The 23,664-nt window shown below is 42.0% G+C and overlaps 1 protein-coding gene across 9 annotated transcripts in view; it reads left to right on the top strand.

The window, feature by feature from the left end:
* Positions 1-23,664, top strand: part of kazna (kazrin, periplakin interacting protein a) — a 181,763-nt gene that overhangs the window by 156,824 nt on the left and 1,275 nt on the right. For 5 of the 9 annotated variants that reach the window (XM_067591835.1, XM_067591836.1, XM_067591841.1 and 2 more), the window contains 12 exons: positions 10,004-10,140; positions 10,851-11,021; positions 11,379-11,462; positions 12,554-12,743; positions 14,261-14,397; positions 14,806-14,929; positions 20,823-21,031; positions 21,164-21,282; positions 21,931-22,162; positions 22,290-22,391; positions 23,066-23,232; positions 23,408-23,549. In XM_067591835.1, the coding sequence (XP_067447936.1) occupies positions 10,004-10,140; positions 10,851-11,021; positions 11,379-11,462; positions 12,554-12,743; positions 14,261-14,397; positions 14,806-14,929; positions 20,823-21,031; positions 21,164-21,282; positions 21,931-22,162; positions 22,290-22,391; positions 23,066-23,232; positions 23,408-23,549 (1,814 nt within the window). Of the gene's footprint in view, positions 1-10,003; positions 10,141-10,850; positions 11,022-11,378; positions 11,463-12,553; positions 12,744-14,260; positions 14,398-14,805; positions 17,600-20,822; positions 21,032-21,163; positions 21,283-21,930; positions 22,163-22,289; positions 22,392-23,065; positions 23,233-23,407; positions 23,550-23,664 lie in introns of those variants that run through there. The other 4 variants (XM_067591837.1, XM_067591838.1, XM_067591839.1 and 1 more) reach the window with 4 other exon arrangements.

The raw sequence follows: 23,664 nt of genomic DNA, 5'->3' as shown, positions 1-23,664 counted from the left end.
TGTTTCCAAGCAAAAGTGGAAACACATCTGTCATCCAGTTTTCCTTGTTTATGGTGCTTTTCCAGCAGCTTTCACCAAATCAAAAGCATTTTCTGTGCTGCGGATACTTGCGGCACATGGTACTGGGAAGTACTGGCGATAATTGCAGTCTTCTTCTTCCTCTTCTTTCAGCTGTTCCCGTTAGGGGTCACCACAGCGGATCATCCGTTTGAATCTCTTCCTTCCTCTGTCGCGCCAACCACCTGCATGTCTTCCCTCACTTCCCTCATATCCATAAACCTCCTCTTTGGCCTTCCTCTTTTCCTCTTGCCTGGCAGCTCTATTTTCAGCATCCTTCTCCCAATATAACCAGCATCTTTTCTCTGCACATGTCCAAACCATCTCAGTCCCACCTCTCTCTCTTTGCCTCCAAATCGTCCAACTTGAGCTGTCCCTCTAATATACTCACTCCTAATCTTGTCCGTCCTCATCACTCCCAATGAAAAGCTTAGCATCTTCAATTCTGCCACCTCCAGCTACGCCTCCTGTCTTTTCATCAGTGCCACCGTCTCCAAACCATACAACATAGCTGGTCTCGCTACCCTCTTGTAAACCTTCCCTCTCACTCTTGCTGGTAGCCTTCTCTTCATGAAACCATACTGCTACTCACTAATCATCACCTCTCCTCTTAACCAAGCTTCCACTACTCTTTCCATTAACTTCACGCTGTGGCTGATCAGCTTCATACTTCTGTAGTTTTCTGTAAATCACCCTTATTCTTGAAAGTACAGTACTCTTATTCTCCACTCCTCAGGCTTCCTCTCACTATCCATGGCTGTCTAGTTAAGAGCTAGACAACCTAAACATCTCCATGCCTCCACAGGTACGTCATGTGGACCAACTGCCTTTCCACTCTTCATCCACTTCATAGCTGCCCTCACCTTCTCCTTGCTAATCCACCGCACTTCCTGATCCACCAGCTCCACATATCCAACCTTCTCTCTCTTTCATTTTCTTTATTCATCAGCCCCTCAAAGTACTCCTTCCACCTTCTCAACACACTCTCCTCACTAGTCAGCACATTTCCATCTCTATCCTTCATCACCGTAACCTGCTGCACATCCTTCCCAGCTCGGTCCTTCTGTCTAGCCAGTCAGGAAAAGTCCTTTTCTCCTTCCTTACTGTCCAACCTCTCATACAACTCACCTTTGCCACCTCTCTCTTCACCTTACATCGCTTCTCCTTGTACTCCTGTTTACTTTCTTCATCTCTCTTGCTATCTCACTTCTTCTTTGCCAACCTTTTCCTCTGTATACTTTCCTGTACTCCTCATTCCACCACAGTCTCCTTGTCTTTCTTCCTCTGTTCAGATGACACACCAAGTACCTTCCTACCTGTCTCTCCCTTCACTACCACCCAGTGTCTGTCTTAACTCCTCCCTGAACTCCACACAACAATCTTCTTTCTTCAACTTCCACCATTTGATCATTGGCTCTGCTGCCTTCACTCTCTTCCTCTTCTTGGTCTTCAAGGTCATCCTACAGACCACCATCCGATGCTGTCTAGCAACATTCTCTCCTGCCACCACCTTGCAGTTTCCACCTCCTGCATAAGACATAGTCCACCTGTGTGCACCTTCCTCCGCTCTTTTATGTTACTCTGTACTCCTCCTTCTTTTTCAAATACGTATTCACCACAGCCATTTCCAACCTTTTCGCAAATTCCACCACCATCTGTCCTTCCACATTCCTCTCCTTGACACCATACCTGCCCATCACCTCCTCATCACCTCTGTTCCCTTCACCAGCATGCCCACTAAAGTCTGCTCCAATCACCACTCTCTCCTCCTGGGATACACTCACTACCACCTCATCCAACTCACTCCAGAGTTCTTCTTTCTCTTCCATCTCACACCCAACTTGCAGGCACTGACAACATTCATCATCACACCTTCAATTTCCAGTTTCATACTCATCACTCTGTCCGACACTCTCTTCAGCTCCAACACTCTCTCGACATACTCTTCCTTCAGGATTATCCCTACCCCATTTCTCCACCCATCCACACTATGGTAGAACAGTTTGAACCCACCTCCGATGCTCCTGGCCTTACTCCCCTTCCACCTGGTCTCTTGCACACACACCACATCTACCTTCCTTCTCTCCATCATATCATCCAACTCTCTCCCTTTATCAGTCATAGTGTCGACATTCAGAGATCTGACTCTCACCTCCACACTCAACAGTGGCCGGTGGCAGTCGTTGGTAACCTAGGGTTTGACCGATCCGGTATAGAAATCTGATTTATGATCCGCATATTTGATTTGGCATAGGTTTTACTCTGGATGCCCTTCCTGATGCACCCCTCCCCATTTCTCTGGGCTTGGGACCAGCACTAAGAATGCACTGGCTTGTGCATCCCCAGTGGCTTGGTTGCTGGCGATAATTGCAGTGTGTGGGTTTATTTTAATGAGAACAGCTAGCACATTGAAACTTGTGATTCTATGAATATTCTGACACCATTAAAGTCAAGACAAGTCAAGTATATTTTGTGTATATTAATATCCTAATTGGCTTTCACAGGCGGGTTCACAGTGAGGATAAATGAAGAGAAAATGAAAGAGGTAGTGAGACAAAAATAAGCAGATAAAGATGCATTCAGGGTGAAGGTGAAGAAGCAAAAAAATATAAATAAAAATGAGGAAATACTAACTAGCTAGAAATTATCTTTTTCACTGTACAGTAGATGAATATCATAAAAACAAGGCTAATTGCTGAGTGAAGCGGGTGTCATTGTCAAATTGTCTGTTTCTGAAAGTTACAAAAAGTGTTGGACGCAGCTCGACTCGTGAGTTTGATACAGCCGTTTAATCACGAGAAAGAGAGCATTTTGTCCTTAATGAAATTCCATTTAGTTTTCATGCCTTCTGCAAATTTGAATGAATATTTAATATTCAAATATTACATTGCTAGTCTATTACAGGGCATTCTCCTTAAAAAAATGATCAAATTTACTGTGTTTTGTAGGAGGTCACGTAACCTTTTGGTATCATGATTATATTGAGTACATTCAGGGTTAGATCTTCGGGTTGGATTGTTAGGTCTTTGAAACTTGAAGGTTGACTTTGGAAGTGGGTGCCCACATGTAAATTTTGTTCTTCTATCTAATGGTGAGTTTGTTCACAGCACCACATCAGTCCAAGTCTCGTTTACACTGGATCACTCAGAGAAACAGATACATGGTAATGTAGTGAGGTATATTTCTTTATTCCTAAAGCACTCAAAATTCTTTGCCTTGTTACTTTTTCAGTTGGAAGGGTTTTTAATACAGCAAAAAAGACCCATTAGTTGTTGGCGTTGGAAATAGTTGACTTCTGTTGCAAAAAAAAAACATAGGCCAAATGTTCTTGAGAATACCTCATTAACTACAGCAATTTCCGTATGCTGCCAATTGATTGGAGGCGAGATGTCGACTCTTTTTGATTTCCCCCCAGTTCTCACAAGGCTGGCATATTGTGAACATCCCACCAGATGCTCCTGCAAAGTGTTTTCCCGGAAGAATAAGAGCAATGTTTGGACAACTTCAGCGCCCTGGGGGGTTTACTGAAGTGCTAGTAGCAATTATTGTGAAGCAGAGTAGCTTTGTGTTTTTTTTTGGTTTTTACTTATTTATTTTCCTATGGTTCTGCTTCAGTTGAAAAAGCAAAAGGCCCGAGTGATGAAGTAGCGTGAAAGAAATGCATCATCCCCTCTTTTGCTCTCTCTTGCCACTTGAGATAATACCTGTTTACTTTGGGGATAGTTGACAGAAACTGTCGCCACTCCTACCTCAGTTCAGATGGTTTGCAGCTAAATTACATGCAGATTTTCTGAAAACGGAGAACACTACTTTTCAGTCTGTTTTCTCTCCAGTTATTTTTATTTTCTCCTTCTCTGCCACCAACACCACCACCACCGCCACCCCCCCTCCGCCTTTGTTTGGTGGAATGCCCACACCAAGGCCTGAGTTCACTCCCACTGTGTGCCAGACATTGGCCCGTAAGCACTATAATTGTAATCGTGGGTAATTGCCCACCTCTCACAATTGCAGGTTTTGTTGTGATGCCTTTGGGCACTCGATCCAACCCAAGAACTGCTGCGTGGAGTCATTTCATCCCCCCAGCCTTTAAGTACACAAATGACAATGGACTGAAACTGTTTTAGCAGCCTCCAAATTACAATGAGAAAATAAACGCAGTTTGGTTAAAGACACTTGGACTGTCCTCGAAAGGTGTTTTTTAAGTTTACCAGACTCTTATTTGGACTTTCTCATCAAGGTTGTGTTTAATGATTTTTCAAAGTATAGCTGGCCCTCTCTGCTGTTTTTAATTAGCTATTTCTGCTTTGGCTAATTGCTATCACTAAGGGACTCACAGTCAATCCAGAGCTCAAATGAAAGCAGCAGACAGCTATGTATCATCAAAGCACAGTCTGCTTGCTCTGTTTAGTGTCATTTCACGCTACACCGTACTCTGTCCTTGACTACAAGGCCTCTTCCCTCACTAGCCGTTTAAACACCGCTACACACATACAGACACACACACAAGCTCAGTGCCTCCAAATCTCATCAGGCCACTTAACCTTATAACATTATAGTAATTGCATTTGTTTTTAGTGGTGACTTTTATTTTTAAACAAATAAGGACTTCTTTTGAATAAAAGATTCCAATTAAGTTTTGGAAACCAAGGAAAATTGCTGTGGGCCGGTGTGTTTTCACAAATCCACTGTGATTTATTTCCTCAATGCTGGCAGGCGCTTCATCATAAAAGGTAATGAGGACGGTTTTGCTATTCAATTTGCACCTCATTCTATTCAAACTGGATGGTCTCCAGTGAAAACACGTGTTTGGATCACAGTGGCCCCTAGAGGATAATCAAGGGTACCTCGGCCGTCCACCAATACTCAGTTAGATGAACAGATATCGTTCGAATCAGAATCTTTGGTAGCAGCTATCCCCCTTCTTTCCTTCCCCTGTGACAGTGGTGTTACTTAGTGTGCACCTGAACAATTAGGCTCAACCTTTGTACAGATTATAGTGCTGGTTCCTTTTTGTTTTGGATCCAGTGGAGACAGAGAAGTGAGTAATGAGGTGCTGTTATGAGATCAAAGTATGATTCTCCCCTTGATTCCCTGATGTGTCAGTGCTGCTAGTTAAATAGCTGGTGCACACACCCAGACACACACACACACACACACACACACTCCTCCAGATCACCTATTAGTGAGCAGTGTTTGATCTATTTTTAATGGAGGCTTACAGGTTGTGCATAAACCTATAACAAGGGTCTAATGTCATTGCTGAGGTCTGCTAATACATTAATTAACTTTAATTAACATGTTTGAATATCACCATGACTACAGAGAAGTCTAATACAGCAGCACCGTCGCCTGCTGTACAGTTTTAGATAGCTCCAGCGCAGATATCAACCTCATACAACCCATGAGTTTGTTTTTACTGAGGAAGTGAGGAGGTGAGCACACTGCGCAGCTCTAACGCTCGTACTTCATTATTCAGCTGGCAGATTTAAAATCCCAGACCGTGAACAATGGACTCCCTCCAATGAGCCGATGTCTCTTTTGTTCTCTCCCCAAATAATTATGTTAAGAGCCGACTAAAAGCCTGTCCCTTCTCTTTAGGACTGAATTTATATGGAGTAGTGTCAGTGTGGAGTGTTTTCATTCATTAATGTGAAGAACATCATTTTCTAAGGGGGGTGTTCATAAGTGGCTTCATCTTTGTGACGCTGTTGTTAATCGCGGCAGGTAAAGTGAACTTGCGTGAATAGAAGGAGGAAGGAGGCAGCTAAAACACAATTTTGAATTCATTGAAATGCATAAACATTGCATATGCCATGGACATTAATTCCCCATAGACCCCATTATTATTTTTTTATTCCAGTATCGTTGGTATACTCCTTTGTCATTTATTTATCCATGTAGGAATCCTCTTCAGGTAGAGACCAAAGGGGAAACTCGATTGTTAGAACGAGTAGAAAACATAAAAGGCAGGAAGTGTTATGTATCCGAAATCAGGGCTGGGATCTTGTTATATTTGTCCCATAATAGATGGGGCACACCAGATAATGAGGGTTGTTATTTAACCAAAGAGAGGCGGTGAGTGGAATGTGAAACACGTACCACATTGATAGGTAGATAGGTAGAGGTTGATTTTGTTTCTTCACAATCAAGGATTTTCAGAAAGTCTTTTCCTGGAGTTGAATAACATTTCACACCTGATTATCCTTAGAATTACCCACAGAGTATTTGGCCGGATAATGTGATATATTCACATTGCGTAAAAAAAAGTTTGTTGTTTCTTTTTTCACAAAGAACAGCAGCTGCGGTCAGCTTGAATTCATATCACTTAAAAAAGGAATCCTGTGGTGACATGTTTTCACAGCAGGATAAAAAAGTATCAAAACATCTCAGAAATTCCTCCTCCTGCAGTGTCATCCACTCATCTGCTGTCCATACATGCTCAGCAGGTTGCAAACACAAAGCTTACTTTTGACAAAATATGACTTAAATATGCTACCTCTGGTGGAGCACTGGTGCTGTCGAGGGTGGGAATTATAAAACGCTGACTGGAACGTTCTACTACTGGTATTACTACTACTGATAAGAACAAATAGTACACTCTCAACAGACAAACAACAAGCCCCAGACTACCTCTACATTCAGCCGTATAAATTTTAAAAAGATGTTTTTGTGTGAAAGCAATTTGCATCCACTCTAGCAACTTTTAAGAGACCTCAGCCCACAGTGAAACACATTGAAATTGCTAATTCTCTTCATCTTCATCGTCTTTTCAGTTGCCAGACAACAAATCTGCATCACAACCAACATCTGGTAAAGGAGTTGAACAGACAGCCTGGGTGACAAAAGAATTATTTTGTAATTGTTATTATTATTATTGACCTTTAAAATGCATGATGAAAAAGTTAGACAAGAGAAAGTTGTCGTCTTCACTTTGCTGCCACACAGTCGACTGTGACTGGAAAGCTACAGACACAGCCGTTAAACCTCTGTTTGGTCTCCTGATCTCTGTGATCATTTACTTCATTTGCATATTTTTCTGTTTCTGTCAGAAGCCAAAATCATTTGAATTTATCATCTGATCACCACAAGTATGCCAATCCATCCAATAGTTATTGAGACATTTCAGTAAAAAACAAAAAACTGAATCCCATGGGGGCAGCAGGGGAAAAGTTACAGGATCAACAAAGTCAGTAGTCCTCCTCCTCTGGAGACCATGAATGTCAGGTCGCCACCATGGCTAAAATAAAATAAATAGACAAAATCAGACAAATACTCAACACAAATGACAATTCTGAAAATGAAAACAGTAATCGTCCAACAAGCAACCAGCCTGCCATCTTCCCTTGTTGCCTGTCTTTTGCTATCATGACCACCATTCTGTTTATCTACTGTGTATACAGTACATCATATATGCATATATATATATATGCATGCATCATCATACATCTATTCAGCCTGTATATCTCCAGTTTTCTTGTTTAGTAACCAATTGGTCCACTAAGTGCGGGCAGTCTAAGCCCTCCAGTAGTAAAGTACCATCGAAGAGCCCAGCAGACAAAGGCTTTTAGCACACTGCAGTGCTGTAGTAGATGCTCACATTAAACTACTTTAAAGCACAAGGGCTTTGGTAGTGAGAGAGCCTTCACGTGGTGAGCTAAAAAACACTTAGGCAGATTTTAGAGAATGTGTCAGGATAGCGTGATACATTCAGGTGTTTTTGTTTTTAACATCGGGCAGTGGAAACAGTTGCTTGGACTTTTGACGGTGAATGTTTTGCATGTGTCCCAGTCTGCTCTTCCTGTGCTTACACAGCCTGGAATAGCTTTTAGTATTTGAATTTTACAGGCAGGCATACACAATTTTGCACAAAGACAACCACTAAAGCACATTTTACACACAGAGGAAAACTAGATATAACCAGAAAACATCAACAATACTCAAAATACACAAACTATATTCACACAATGCATAGCAAGAAAAAAAGATATCATTCCTCCATAAAAAGGCTATTAAGTTCAAGCCTCTCTATGTCTTCTTCTTCCTCCAGATACACACACATTAGCTTCAGCTCTGTATGGTTCCCAGGTGGTTCCTCCTTGTTTCATCTGGTAATAATTCTTGGAGGCTTGGACGAAGACACAGGGTGTATTACTCATTAATATGGCTGTCAGCAGAGGGAGACATGCTGATGCTTCCCCAACTCACCTAATTCTTTAGTGTAACATAACTGCAAGGATCATCTTTGTTCATTAAATATGTTATGGTAAGTAACAGCGCTAACATGATTTGTGACTGTGAATGGGCCCTTTTACCGAGTCACAGTGAGTGCTTTCTTGCGTCTGACACCAGGAAGGTGGATGTTGCCAAACGGTCACAGGTGCAGGATGTGAGGCAGCAGCAATGTTCTTGGCTCATCTCAAAGACGGCTTTGATTTCACTTCCTGAGGCAGGTGCTGGGAGGTTTCCTGTTTCTCTTGGCCAATGAGGGGTGTTTCTTGTCTTCTTTCGCCGGCTGGTTGGCTTGCGTATCGCTTTGGCGTGAGGATTCCACCTCTGAAGAAGAACGGGTGAAAGGGAGAGATATGAAAGGGTGACAGGAGAGAAACGGAGGGGAGGAAATGGACGAGAGGGTGAATCCGTCCTTGTAAAACGGCACTTCCATTCCACTTGCTTGAGCATGCTCCCCAGACGCAACTTGTGAATGTCACGCAATTAACCGGGCTGTAATATAAGTTAATTAATGACACACAGCTGACTTGGGGAGGGGAAAAAAAAGAGGGAAGAAAAAGAAAGGTGAACAAGCATCAAGAGGAAAACAAAGGACTGTGTGATGTTATGAAATATCCATCTGGCAGAGCTGCCATACTGTAAGGAAATAGATGTCAAAGTAAAGAAGACAAAGGTGGACAGACGCGGTATGAATGCTTAAAATGTGAATAAAAAATTTATTCTGATTTTGGAAAGATAGCAGGAGGGAAACTCAGCTATAAGGGGATGTCTGGAAAACAGCTTTGCATGAAAAGGGAGAGAAAAATTGAGTGGAAGCAAGAGAAGAGGTAGATGCAGATGCAGAGGAGAGAAAAAGGAGGTGTCGTCTTTGAGAAAATTAGAGCTTCTCTGAATAACTACGCTGAACCATATTCTTCTTTATCACGATGCGTGGGTGAGGTGCCAGAGGATTAGAGAGAGTGTGCGACTGAGAGATAGATGAAAAGAGAGACCGAGCCTCTAACGAAGCCAGCAGCAGAGAAGAGATTGACAGACGGGTTCATGTGTGATTCACTTTTTTATCAACATGCAGTCACGCCACATTAGGTCTGTAACAGCAGGTATATTTCATGTTTTTACTTAAGAATTCTTATATCTGGAAATGCTTCATAACTAGTAATAATTCATCTTGAAGAAACTGCTACAGTCAGACTCATGGACAACATACATACTGATTTAAACAATGCCATCATAGCAAATAAGAAATACTGAATAACCTCATGTCTGCAGATCCAAACAAGGTTTTTACATGTGTAAACTAATTTTACTTTTATTTACATCTCTGCTTTTAATATGTCTGTATAATTTTGACAAAATCCCAAACACAGGCTGTCATTTTAAGACATTTTACTCGCTAAAATCACTCTTCCATAACATGGATGTTTGTTGTTTGTTCTGCTCCGTGGAAACACACACACTTTTGTTTGCTTACTGTCAAATATGGTGCAAACATGTTCAAAACACAAGGTTACTGTTTTTTTCTGACAATAATTAATTTAAGCCACCACCAATTAGCAGCTTAAGACATCATCTCTTCCTCACACTAAACAGATGTACTGTCGCTGGCATACATGCACACACATCCGCCAACACACACTTTTTACATAACAAATGTTGCTACTGTAAGTCTCTGAGGGCTAACTGGTGTCCTCTCTCTCTCTTCTGTCCTTCCTAACAGCCATGAAGTCGGACCGTAAGCGTCTGAAGGCAGAAAAAGCAGACCTGGTGAACCAGATGCAGCAGCTTTATGCCACACTGGAGAGCCGGGAGGAGCAGCTCCGTGACTTCATACGCAACTATGAGCAGCATAGAAAAGTATGGCGCCCGTGCTCTGACCGTATACTGTCACACACAAGTACACACGCCAGAACATCCATACAAAGAGTCTCTTCTTCTGTAATTGTGTTGGTTGGAAGTGCTTTGCACAAAAAGGCTTGTTAGGCAAACAGTCTATATCCAAACAAATAAAACTGAATAAATTAGGTTTTGTTCTGAACTGGTTTTGCAAATTAGTGAGTATTTGTTGTCTCTCAGAATTAAACAATGGACAGCTGAAAAATGCCTCCTGTGTAAAAAAGCCTTCAGTCTTGAAAACATAACATGTGACTGTGTGCATGCTGTGGAATAATTTATTGTTATGTGCAGTGTACATGTACGGATCTACTCAAGGGTAGTGTTGCATTCTGTGATTTCTGCATATGTGACCTTGCTATGAAATACTTTACTACAAATCAGATGTTTCTCTTGGCATTGAAATTTGATGTCCAAGCATGTTTATTGATTCCACTCCTATAGCACATATTTCTTCTGTACCAAAACCATTCACCAGTGTACTGAAGTCATTGCCAAGCATAGACATGGACGTATCATCCATGATATTACACATACAGCAGATTTAATGTATTTAGACTCCTCTCTTCTTCTGAAAAAAAAGAATTACTGCCCTGAATGATTTGAAATTAGTGTATTTTTTAAAGGTATGCCTGATTTGTGAGCCAATCCATCAGGATCTCTGTGTCCACTAGGAGAGTGAGGATGCGGTGAAGGCACTGGCCAAAGAGAAGGACCTGCTGGAGAGAGAGAAGTGGGACCTGCGGCGGCAGACCAAGGAAGCTACTGAGCATACAGGGATGCTGCGCTCTCAGCTCGACCTCAAGGAAAACCGCATCAAGGAGCTGGAGGCTGAGCTGGCTATGGTGAGACAGCTGCATGGATGGATGGGAGGGGGGACTAGACTTTTATCTCTTTGTTTGGCATATATGAGTTTGATATTCTACATGTTTAAAATGTGTCTTTGTGAATAATAAAAACAGATAATGATCAGCAACTGAACCAAAATACAGTTGTCAAGGCTCAGACACATAATCCATCACAAGTGTTGAAACTACTGACAAGAACAAGGAAAAGAAGATATTTCTGCCAAATAAGAAAGCATAAATCATAAGTTTGCTGTTTCATAGGTGTACATTATTTTTGGGTATACTTGCATATGATCAAACACAGAAAGCCTTTGAATGTACAGTATAGACATCCCTCATGTCTCCAACCCCCAGATGAGTAACTGTGTCAATCAGAGAATGGAGTATCGGGTGTTTGAGCGGCTTGGGGACAGGGACTGCTCTCCCAGGGTCGTGGCGGTAAGACGGGCCCCCTCCCACCCACCCCAGCTTTGACTTTGACCTCTCTTGACCCTCCCGCTCCTTGGAAATCTCTCCTACTTGTGGCCTCATTGTCGTCTTGGAAAGCCCCTCCTCAGCTGCACGTTTTTTTTGACTAACCCCGGCTGATCCCAGTAATCCTAACAACAGTTGATCCCAAGGATTCCCGCTGTGATTGATCTGAATGTGGTCTAGGTCTAATGAGCAAAGATCTGCTTTGGGAGGAGAAACACATCGATATTCTGACAACTAATGATTGCTCCAAAGGGTTGTGATTGTATTCTGTTTTTGCATGTCAAAGACATTGATTGAAAATCGTTTGACCGCTGGTAGGTAAAGATGATTGCAATGAAGCTGATTGTGTTGGTGTTGATTTGCAGCCTGCTCTAGCATGGCATGATGATAAGATTTGCACAATAACAAGATTTCAAGCATTTGTTAAACACCGACATGTCAAGGCGAAGAAGAAAACCTACACAGGCAGAAAAACTTTTGACAGACACAAACCACACACGAACAAACACATCTCCCAAGGCTCCAGCAGCTCATTGTTGTTCCCGATAAAAGGCGGGCGAATTTTGCTTTGTGATGAGACTCTACAGAGCACATGTATTCATTAAACTTGTAAAAAAGATTCCTCATGCCCTGTTTCCCCCCTCCCCATCTCTACACAACCTCAGCCTCCACCACCTCCTTTAGCACCTTCACCGACACCTTCTCCAGATATTCAGGTCTGTTTTTTTCCCAGCACTCTCAGGAGCAGTAGCAAGAGATTTCACACAACAAAAGACACAGACCATGAATGTAGCTGCATTTTTCATGAGACAACAACCACATGAGGAGGCCAGAGGAGAGCTCATATCTTCACATGCACTCAGAGACTCGTAGGGGAATCGGTGATACATAACTCAACACGTACATACGTGCACACATACAACATGTGCATAAATAAAAACAAGAAAAACTGTGAAAGGAATACAAAAACAACCTCGAAATTGTAGGATTTCTCTGCAGGGTTGTTGCTCGCGGTGATCTCTGACTGTTTCCATCCGTCTGTCTACCTTCTTAAGGCCAAACAGTCATTAGCCACCCTGACCAAGGACGTACCCAAGCGTCACTCTCTGGCCATGCCCACGGAAACGGTTGTCAACGGCAACAACCAAGAGTGGGTGATGCAGGCTGACCTTCCCCTGACTGCTGCCATCAGACAGAGTCAGCAGACCCTCTACGTCCACACGGGTCATCCCACTGACAGACAAGGTAGGCCCACATGAGCGCACATCCTGTACATGAACTGACTCACACAGAGTGGTTTTACCATCATTTACCCTCTGCATGTTCATATTATACTGCTTCACACACACATTCACTCCCGCCATCTGCTCAGTATGACCATATTGTTGGCCAGCGATGAAGCTCAAGTCGTAACATTTCATGCGCTTGATGTAGCAGTTACAGTGAGCATATTTTTGGCTTTACAGCTTCCATTCGTCTTTCTCTCGCACAGATTTTGTATTTGAGAATGTTGGCAGCTGGAGTTCATACGTTTTGTCTGTAATGTTTAAATACTAAGACTATAACTTGACTCCTGTTTCTAAAGAAAATGTTTTTCAGCTTTTTTCACCTGACTGTCACTCAGTATTTTTTGTGCCCCTGTTTTTACTTTTCATACCTCCACCACATTTGCGACTGTAGGTTCACCATTTGACTGACTTGTACACACACCACAGGAGGAGTGACTTTATTTAACCATGGCTAGTCATGCATGCAGACACTTGGAGCTGAAATGCATCACAAAGCACGAGTCAAAGCATCAACCGTCATTGACTCCCTTTTTAAAATTCAAAACAAACATGGTTTACACACAGAATTTCATTGCAAAAAGCAGCCGCTTTTGAGTTTTCATTTTTTTTCTGTGGTGCATTGCAGAAATACAGCAATCTTGATGTAAAATTCAAACTCAAAATCCAATTTTAAAAGTGAAATTCAGTGACTGTTCAACAGTTTGTGTTGCGTTTCAGCTGCAAATTCCTGCACACAGGGTCATTATTAGGTCTATTAGATCAGTGAAATACAAAGCAAAATGAATATTATTAAAGAATTATTGTTATTATGGAATGACTGTGGTCTGGGGGTAATATTGCAGGCAAATAATCTCGCCCCATCAGAATCAGCACTTGAATGGTGTCATCCAAGTGACCAACCACACAGTCACCCTGACAGCTTGATTCTAAACTTCCAAAAAGATCAAAGTAAATAAAGCCAAACTGGACTACTGGCACCTTCTACCCTAAAAAGGAAGTTTTACACAGATTAGTCTTGCTGCCTCTAGAGTAGGAGTCCATCTCAACCCTTGTTTGAAAGGGCAGCCACAGATTCGAGCAGGCTGCTGACTAATTGGGAACATCTTGAGAAAGAAGCAGACGAAGACCAAAAACAGGGGAAACGTGTGAACAGTCACGATCCCCCAAATTGCTGTGCAATTGGTTGTACTGTATGTATCAGTCTCACTGGTACACACACACACATACACACGCTCTCTCTCGCTCAACCTCTGTGAAGCTGTTTTCACTGTTGCTAAGCAACTGCAGATGATTGCAAGTAATTTCAGGCTTTTGGTTCGGGATTTTTTAAAATATATTTTTGTTTAACGGTGTTGTGGCATTGCTGTGAGAAGAACCTGATTCTCCCTGTTCACTACTTTCGGTGCCCAAACACACCTGAAGAAAACAAGCCTCTTCTTTTTTTTTTTTTTTTTCCCCTCTCGTCCCGTTTAGTGGCTGCTGTGCGGGTGAGCCCGTGCCACTCGCGTCAGCCCTCCATCATCTCCGACGCCTCGGCGGTGGAGGGAGACCGGTCATCCACACCCAGTGACATCAACTCACCACGACATCGGACTCACTCTCTCTGCAATGTAAGAGCTGCCCACCACCGCACCCTCCCAAGTAATCACCTCCTATGTTGTACCTGCCGACTGTCCTGCTGCCCGGCCGCTGTCGTTTCCCTTTCCGCCATCGTTCTGGCTGAATTCATGTTTGCCCCACGCAGTCTGTTGTGTACTCACTCTGCAGCTGTGACTTGAATTTATGTGAAAACCAGTTGTGTTTGTAGAAAAAAAAAAAAAAGCGCATGCCCCGGCAGCATGTCAAGTGTCACTTCCCCTTTGTGTTGTGATCTTTATCTTTCTTGGACTTTATCGCCCACTCTGCACCGCTTCCACTGACTTCCTCTGCTTTTGCATCTCTCTTTTTCCTTCTCCATCTCTTCATCTTCTTCTACTCTCTCTCTGTCTGTCTCTCTCTCTCTCTCTTTCTTCCCTCAGTCCCTAGAAGATCTGGAGGAGGCGAAGCGTAAGAAGAAGAAAGAGAAGATGGGGCTGGGCTCTCTGTCACGTGTCTTTGCCCGGGGAAAGCAACGCAAGTCCCTCGACCCCGGTTTGTTTGATGGTACTGCAACACCTGATTATTACATAGAGGAGGATGCAGACTGGTAAAGCACACATGTCCGAGCGATCCACCCGGAGAGCCTTTTGTGGCAATTATCAGAAGACAGCATTGTGTTGAAGAGCATGTATGTGTATGTGTGAGAGAGAGAGAGAGAAGACAGGTATGCGTGTTTGACGTCAGCGTGTACATATATAAAAAAAATGTGCGTGCCTGTGCAGTCTCACGTGCATGCATACTTACGTGCGTGCCTGTGTGTGTGTGTGTGTGTGAGAGCGTGTGCATGTGTGTGTCGTCCATGGTAAGAGGCCATGTCAGAAGCCGGAGGCGCATCTGGCTTTGCTGAAGTGTAAACCTTAACGAGCAAATTGCACCTGTATGTATGTACAGTCCTGTAAATAGAGTGTGACACAGCGACCATGTGGATATGTTCTATTGTATCTGCCCTCCAAAACGGCTGTGTTATTGGATCTTTTAATTGTTCTTTACATTTTGACTTTTTGTTTTCACTCAACTGGAAACTTGAAGGACTGCTGTACCTGTAAATAACAACAGTTAATGTGCACTTTGTGCGTGTAAATGTCTCCTTGTCCTGAATGCCTTTTGTTATTTTTGACATGTACTCCCTTCCTCTCACTACCTTTTAACTTGAACCCCACCCTGTTTATTGTCCTGCTTGGTCCATCCCCCCCCCCCCCCTCCTCCCTCCTCCCTCCTCCCTCCCTCCTCCTCCTTCCACACTGCCATGATGAGAACAGTTTCCTGTAGGCAACATGCAGACTCCTCAAATCCACCTCCAATTTGGTCGTACAGCTCATCCCTCAACAGCCAAGAAAACTGTGCAGAGGCACCCTGAGATTTTTTTTTGCTCTGATGAGCAAAGACGCTGCTAAACGAGGAACGAACTTTCTGTGCAGAAAAGTTTGTTCCACAGCAACATGAAGCCAAACAGGAAATGTAAGAGATGTGTTTTCTATCTGTTACGATAGAAGGTACATGACTAAGGTACATGTGTGACATGCATGCACATAGTCCCAGTCCCCCAAATGCATGATGAACAAAACCCCACTAAACAGAAATGTCTTTCTCTGGGTATGTTGCCGAGAAGATGATAAACTGTCTGTTTAAAAAAAAAAAAAAAAAAAAAAAAAAAAGAGAGGTCAGTTACTGATTTCATGATGTTTATTCATGATTTCGCCCATTTTAAATGAAATGAAATGATTACATTTGGAAACTCGACCCTCAGTTATTCAGGAAATGTTCTGATTAAACTTTAAGAGCTTCATTTCCCCAACTACACACAGAACAGCGCTTTATTCTGCACCTTCAAGGTTATTTATGCAAAATGACATGTGAAATATTAAAGGTCAGCAAAGTCAACAGTCTCAAAGCAGCACTACACTTTGAATTATGAAATAACTTTTCCACTGATTCATGAGGCTCTGTAGCACTTTCTCTCTGTAGCATCTTGCAGTAGCTTGTAGCTATAATCTTATTAATACATTAAAATCATTTTAGCAGTAAAATTATTCTGGGAAGAAGTGACACTGAAAAAGAAAGCTATTATAGTATAAAACATCAATTGTACTTACATTGTAGATATTAGACTGATGGTCAAGGCTTCTCCAAACCTTTTTTTTTCCCCCCAGTAAATTAGAACGTCAATTTAAAGGCCTGAGCACGGAGCAGACGCTAAATGAGCTACTATAACAATAAGGAGTGCCAACGCTGGAGGTTAAAACTCAGATTTAAGCTGGCTAATCAAACTGAGGCGAATGCATACCTTCTCCCGTGACCCCTTGAACTCGCCAAAACATTGTGATGCAGAGTTCAGGCCACTGCTGAAAAAAAGCAATTAACTTTGTGCCAAAGGTTAATAGCATTTCTTCAAGCAAAAGAATCAGCACAGACATTGGATTATTTTACATCCTTTCATTGGATTGAGCCGGAGTCTGCACTGCCCCCCCCCCAGGAAATCTTTTCTCTCCCTGATATGAAACTAACACTGGGTATTTGTCAGTCTCACCTGAAACACTATAGAGTCACAGATTACACTGGAGCTGTATTTAACCACAGTGTTTGTTCAAAAAAAAGAGCGTCCACGTAAGCAGCGAGGGGGATTAACGTTTAACCCTCAGCTCAACCTACATTTGAGCTCGCAGATATCGGATCCAGAAGTGAATCACTAATTCAAAGATAAGTCATCATGTATTAAATTGTATGTGTAAGAACAGCTCGACCAGTTTATTTCATTAAACATTCAATGAAATGTATGAGAATCTAGGCTATTTTTATTTTTTCCATTTAACCAACTTTTATGATACTCTGCTGATGGGAGAAAAAAAAAAAACATATCAAATGAAAAAACATTGTATCATTTTATGTTTTGAGCCATGGTATCTGTTTTTTATTTTATTCTTTTTTTCCACAAATATTTTACTTTTTGTAAATGAGATAACATTACAGAAATGAAATTAATATTATTATTGAAGAGTTTTATTTAAAGTCAAAGACGTAGGCCTCAGTGGAGGACTTCTATTGTGAGGTCCTGAGATGTTTAGAAACGGATAGTAGCGAACTTTTAAAGGCATGGCAACAAAATTACGCTCAAAAGAACTAAATGAGAAAAAAAAAAAAAAAGATTATTTTAAAATAAAATGGATAACGTTGAATTTCCATGTGGCTGTCCTCTCTTTCCCTGTGTTAATGTTTGTGTGTGTGTGTGTGTGTGTGTTCCTTTGTTGTGGTATGGCTCTAATCCTGATTCGTCCCTCTACGCTGGGGGGGCTGCCATTTTTAACATATGCGTTAGCTTCCCTCAGCCCTGCAAGTCCATCTGTGAGAGGACTGCATCTAAAAATCTTCCAAATGGCCTCCTTTCCTCCCTTTCAAAAATTTAACTCCTTATTCACACTGAAAAATATTTTTTCTCTTATATTACTCTGAAATCAATAACCAGAAAAGAGATGGGAGGGAAAGGAAGCCATGTTTTTTTTAAACAGAACTCATATGTGTGTCAGCACATGGTGTCAATAATGCTCTGCTTTGATTTGACCCCTGACTTCTAACACTGACCCCTCTTGTCTGACCTCCACTGGACTCTCAACACAGTGAAGTGACCCAAGAAGTAATCAATCAGACTCAGTGAGACCAAGGTACACCACTTCCAATTGCTTTAAAAATCAACTCTGCTGGGTTGCAAACTGTGTTCGCAGATGCCTTCTAACTCTCAACAAACATCACAAAATAACCTCAGAGATGAGCACTTCTTCAAGTTGAATTTAATTCAAACCATCCAAAAATCAATTGCGTGCTACTGCAGACTGCAGCTATGCTTTCAGGGGCAATAACAAGTGTTTTCTTCTTGGGTGTTTACATTATTCCAACAGCATCCACCTGAATTCCTCCTCTAACTTTATCTTGAGTATGAATTGTACTTCAACACAGACTTCAGATGGACTTTACAGATTCTCACATTTATCAAACATGTCAATAACAATGACAGTATGAATTTAGCTGTTAAAAGAATAGTTTGACATTTTGGGAAATAGGCTTATTTGCTTTGTTGCTAAGAGACAGGTGAGAAAATCAATACTCTCATATTATATATATATATATATACAGACATAAGAGTGGCATCATCTAACTCTCTGCAAGAAAGTGAATAAATACATTAACTAAAATGATCAAACTATTCCTTTAAGGCGCTTTAATCTATAGCTATTATCTATTAGGTACTTGAGCCTGATAGCAGTTGGTAGCCACACTGAGTGTAAATTCCTGATATATTCAATTGTAAAGCATTTTTCATTTCAAAATCCGGACACTTCTAGCAAATGTATAATGTGCATCTTGGTACACAGCACTACCTGCTGCTCCATGTCCTACCTTGAGTGTAACGTTGCATCAGAAAGGCTGCTGCGCTGCACCAAAAAGGTTTATTACACCAGCTGCTGAACCACACGTTTACTTACAGCTTAAACAAAACAGTCTGCTTTGTCCTATGTGAAGTGTATGTGCTGCTATTCTCTCCATCCAACAAGATGAACACATCTGTGTTTACAAAACACTTTCACACCTAACACATATTGTATGGCCTCACTTAAAGGGCACAAAACTCTTCACAATAATACAACCACATATCTGTAGAAGGTTCTTCTGATGCACTCGGTGAGTTTTTAAAAAGGCATAAGGTCACAGAGAGTCCACAACAGCTTGGCATTCAACTGGATGTCAAACAATCCATTCTGCAGTTTTTAATGTGAAATGCTTTTGTTAGGATGTGAGAAGCAGACCTTGTGTCTGGACAGGAGTGCATTTCTGGCGAAAAGGGCAGATTTATTCAGTTTAATATGAATTGCTCACAAAGGAGCACTTAGAAGTGAACCTTCAGTTTATGCATTGCTCTTAGGAGAGCGCATAAAAGCATCCAGTTTGAGATGAATTACTTGCATTTAATAAAAATCTGTTTATTCAAACCCAACAATCATTCAGCCGTGAATCTCTTTTTGAGTAAACACACGGTGGTACAGTAAGCCGACCAGAAAGGAGAGTTTCCATTCGCTGTCTTTGCTGGAAACAACAGAAACAAGGAGACACAGTAACAGACAGGACCGCAGAATAAAAAACAAAGAACTGGTGGATTTATTATTTGTTTGGCCTCAAATGACATCTGAGTGAAATATACAAATCGGGGGCATCATTCAATCTCTCATCCTTATTTTTCCACTGAATTAAGAGTTGAAATAAAATAGACGTGGAGAGTAAAAAATCCAACAAATCTGTCTGTGGCCGTCCTTCATAACTGAGCTCTCAGTCTGGATGCTTTTATCCAAGGCTCATTAGCCTCCCAGGAGTCTATACAGCTTTAGCCTTGATAGCTAAAACCCATGCACAGTCCCACGATGAGCCATAGTGTTCTGTATTTATTGCACCATCGGCTCATTCTGAGGGCTGCATCGAGAGCTCTACAGGATGTGTGCTGATGTAGAGGTTTTCACCAAGTATTTGATGAGACAGGTGACATTGAGGTATGTCAGTTTTATTACTAAAAAAGAAAAACTTCTGTGCTGCTGCGCAGGTGGGACTTTTCTCTGTCAATGAAAAGAACGGCAAAAACCAAACACCTCCCACCTCAAACGGGATGAGCCACAATGATTATATGTTCAATATTAAAAGCAATACATGATTACAGAACCAGTGCTGCTCCCAAAACTGACACTATGTTGCCACCCGCTGGTAAAGACATGAAAATGAAACGGCTCTCACAATGCTGAGGTTGAAACAAAGTGACCTGCGTTGACGATCAATACTGTATTTTCTTGAGGTGATTACGCCTCCACACACTGAAATCATGAGAAAATGTAAACAGGAAGTATGTGGGTCAACTTAGTAACATAACAGGTAAGCATTTACAAGACTATAGGGAATCATTTGAGGATGATGAGGCAGAATTTCTATGATCATAATTTATCAAAACATACATTTCCAAATTGCAGGCTGTTATTTATATAAAGCTTGTTGCTGCAGGCTAATTTAGACAGATGAGTCATGTTACTACATCAGCTCAAACAGCTGCCCGTTTAATGGACTTCTTCAGTGAAAGCTGCAATTATGTTTACAGCATCATTGGCAAACCCTTGGCTTGTTGTCATGCAGCCAAAAAGCTTAGAGTGATGTTAAAAGCGTGTTAGTTTTGAAGAAATTAGTCACCGTCTAGTTCTTTGCCCGCACTCGGCTGATTTTATGATTTCAATTTGTTGCAGTATGTTGGAATTAACCTTTTGTGTTTTTTTTCATCGCTCACTATACCCACTACCACCTCTGCCTTCACTCACACCCTCGACTACATCAACCCACATGTCTCCTCTCCCCTCCCCCTCACTCACCCACCCAGACTCGGATAGCCTCTCCAGCCCCACCCGCCTCAGCCTCAGCCTGTCAGACGGCTCCGAGGATCAGCTGGACCGCCTCCAGCAGGTGGAGCTGGCCAGGACCACACCCATGTCCCAGTGGAGGGCGGGCACTGTGCAGGCCTGGCTTGAGGTTGTCATGGCGATGCCCATGTACATCCGCACCTGCTCGGAGAATGTCAAGAGTGGCAAGGTGGGATAAAACACTGACTGATGATGATGCATTTTTAGATACATTATGGGGCACAATTGCAGATGTATAAAACTTAGATTGTGTGACTTTGGTTGCAGTAGACTGAAACAAGGTTACCTTGACATTTTGCAGGTTTTACTAGGACTAACGGATGAGGACCTGGAACTGGGTTTAGGTGTCAGCAGTTTAATGCATCGCCGTAAACTCCGACTGGCCATTGAAGATTACAGAGATGCTGAGAATGGCAGAGGGTGAGGAAGGGAAACAGAATTGTTGAATAAACTGCACATTACATTATAGTGTAATAGGGCCATCTGTTGGTGAGTTATAGTAACAACATCCATACGCTGTAGTGTGGGATCATCATTTGTTGTAACTCTCTGAGGTCACAATATCGACTTTATATATAGAGAGAAATGTTCAGACAAGTTTCAATAAAGGCCACACTTTCAAGGTTTCCTCCAACAGATGAATGACATGCAGCTTTTTCTATATGTGAATGTTTGTCTGCGTTTTCTCTGCAATACTGTGATGATTTGTCCTCATTGAACAGCAAACGTAGCCACGTTAAAGGGTCAGTTCTGCAACCTTTAAGCACTGAAAAAGTACGTGTGAAATATTCAACAGTAATGTGCCTTTCTACAATCGACTCACAGCGAACGGTTTAATTTGGAACTTCCTTCTACTGAAAATATAGACCCTATAAAACTGTTGACGGTGAGTTCTGTAGTTTCTAATGTAACAGGCTTTGAGCACCACAAATGAAAGTCAAATCATCTTCATTGTTTGGTGTCGGCAGTCCAAAATGATCTGCATATCTAGATACAACTAAGAGTAAGTGACAAGTGTGATTTGGGTGAAGTGACCTTTTAAGAAATTGTTCCACTCTCTGTCTGCAGGCTGTCAAAGGCTGCAGATATGGATCACCACTGGGTGGCTAAAGCCTGGTTAAGTGATGTGGGTTTGCCTCAGTACTCTCAGGCTTTTCACACCCATTTGGTAGACGGACGCATGCTGAACTCTCTGACACGTCGCGACCTTGAACGTCACCTCAACGTCACCAAGAAGTTCCACCAGGTCAGCTTGCTGCTGGGCATCGAACTGCTGCACTTGCTCAATTTTGACAAGGAGGTAAGCGAGAATACGCAGTAAGTATACACACTGTGCATACGGTATGTACACATGGTTTTATTTTTATGGACAGGCAAAAATAAAACCTTTCAGTTGTGTCAAAAGTGTTTATTAAAATGGTTTCCAGGCACTCCAGGCTCGCCGGATACAATGTGAACACCAGAACATGGATCCGCTGGTATGGACCTCTCATCGGGTCATCAAATGGATCAGAGATATTGACCTCAAGGTGGGTACAGAGAGAAAGAGCGAGTGTAAAATACTCTCTTAACAGTCTTAACATGTATGTAAATATATCATCTATTTTAAAACCAAAGCTGACACATTTTCTAGCAAAAGTCGCTGCAGTCCATGCAGCCAAGCAAATCTTTTGATTAGATATTTATAATCAACAGATGTTAATGTACTGAGTGTTATAGGAACACTGTCTTGGTATTGTGAGTAATTATGTTTACTCAGCACTCCCTATTGTCACAGAGTGATGAGAAAAACCCTTATTGTTGTACTTCTAAGCTGCTTCTAGATGATTACAAAAGCGTTTGGATAACAGCCTCTATGGTGATGTTGCAATATGAATATCCCCAATCAACACTGTCTACTGTCTTGGCATAGGAAAGTATTTTTCCATTATGAAGCTTGACTGCAATCAGGGTATGTAGAGATAAAGCTGTCTAGGCTGACATCCTGTTAATATCCTCTGAGAGTTTGAATCTGTCCTCATGTCAAACAGCAACAAATGAATCAATATGTTCTTCGTCACAGAGCATATTTGACATCACTTTTCAGCAACAGTTGATCTCCCCATCTTTACCTTTATCCAGGAGGGGCTATACTGTACCATCAGAGGATTTAAGATTTGATGTTATGAATGAAATAAGTCACTCTTTCCTTCTGCATGTGCAGGAGTTTGCTGAAAGCCTCTTAAACAGTGGAGTTCATGGTGCTGTCTTGGTACTTGACCCGACTTTTAACACTGACGCCATGGCAACAGTGCTGGGGATCCCCAACAGCAAGCACATGGTTCGCAGACACCTTATTGAGGAGATGAAAATCCTGATTTGTCCGGCCAGGTGAGCAGACAGAGACTCCAGCTGTAGGTTCCAGTTAGCCTCTGTTTAGGTGCAAGTTGATAAGAGATCCTTGCATCAGAAGGGGACTATCTTTGACATTTGAGAGAAAATTCTATAAGTTACAGACTGCAACTGCCTGTTCCCAACACTCTGATCCCTCCCATGCTTCCTGCAGGACAGACGCCAAACAGGACTTTGAGCGTTTAGGCCTGGGAACACCACCAACATTGCTTCGCCAGAACTCCCTGGGCAGGCCGCCCAGCTCTACTAGCCGACACACTGATGACGAGGGCTCACTGAGAAGGAGGGCTGTCAAGGTGGGTGGAGGGCGATGACCTAACTGGAAGCTTCCAAGAGTTGTATCTCTTAATTTTAGCCTATGATATAAGTATTATATTCAGGGTTGGGCACTTTGATTCTACAAATACTAAT

Source organism: Thunnus thynnus, chromosome 6 (assembly GCF_963924715.1).
Source record: "Thunnus thynnus chromosome 6, fThuThy2.1, whole genome shotgun sequence".
In the NCBI taxonomy this organism is placed as follows: domain Eukaryota; kingdom Metazoa; phylum Chordata; class Actinopteri; order Scombriformes; family Scombridae; genus Thunnus; species Thunnus thynnus.
Note: the sequence above shows the minus strand (reverse complement) of the source record. Positions and strands in the feature narration are given on the sequence as shown.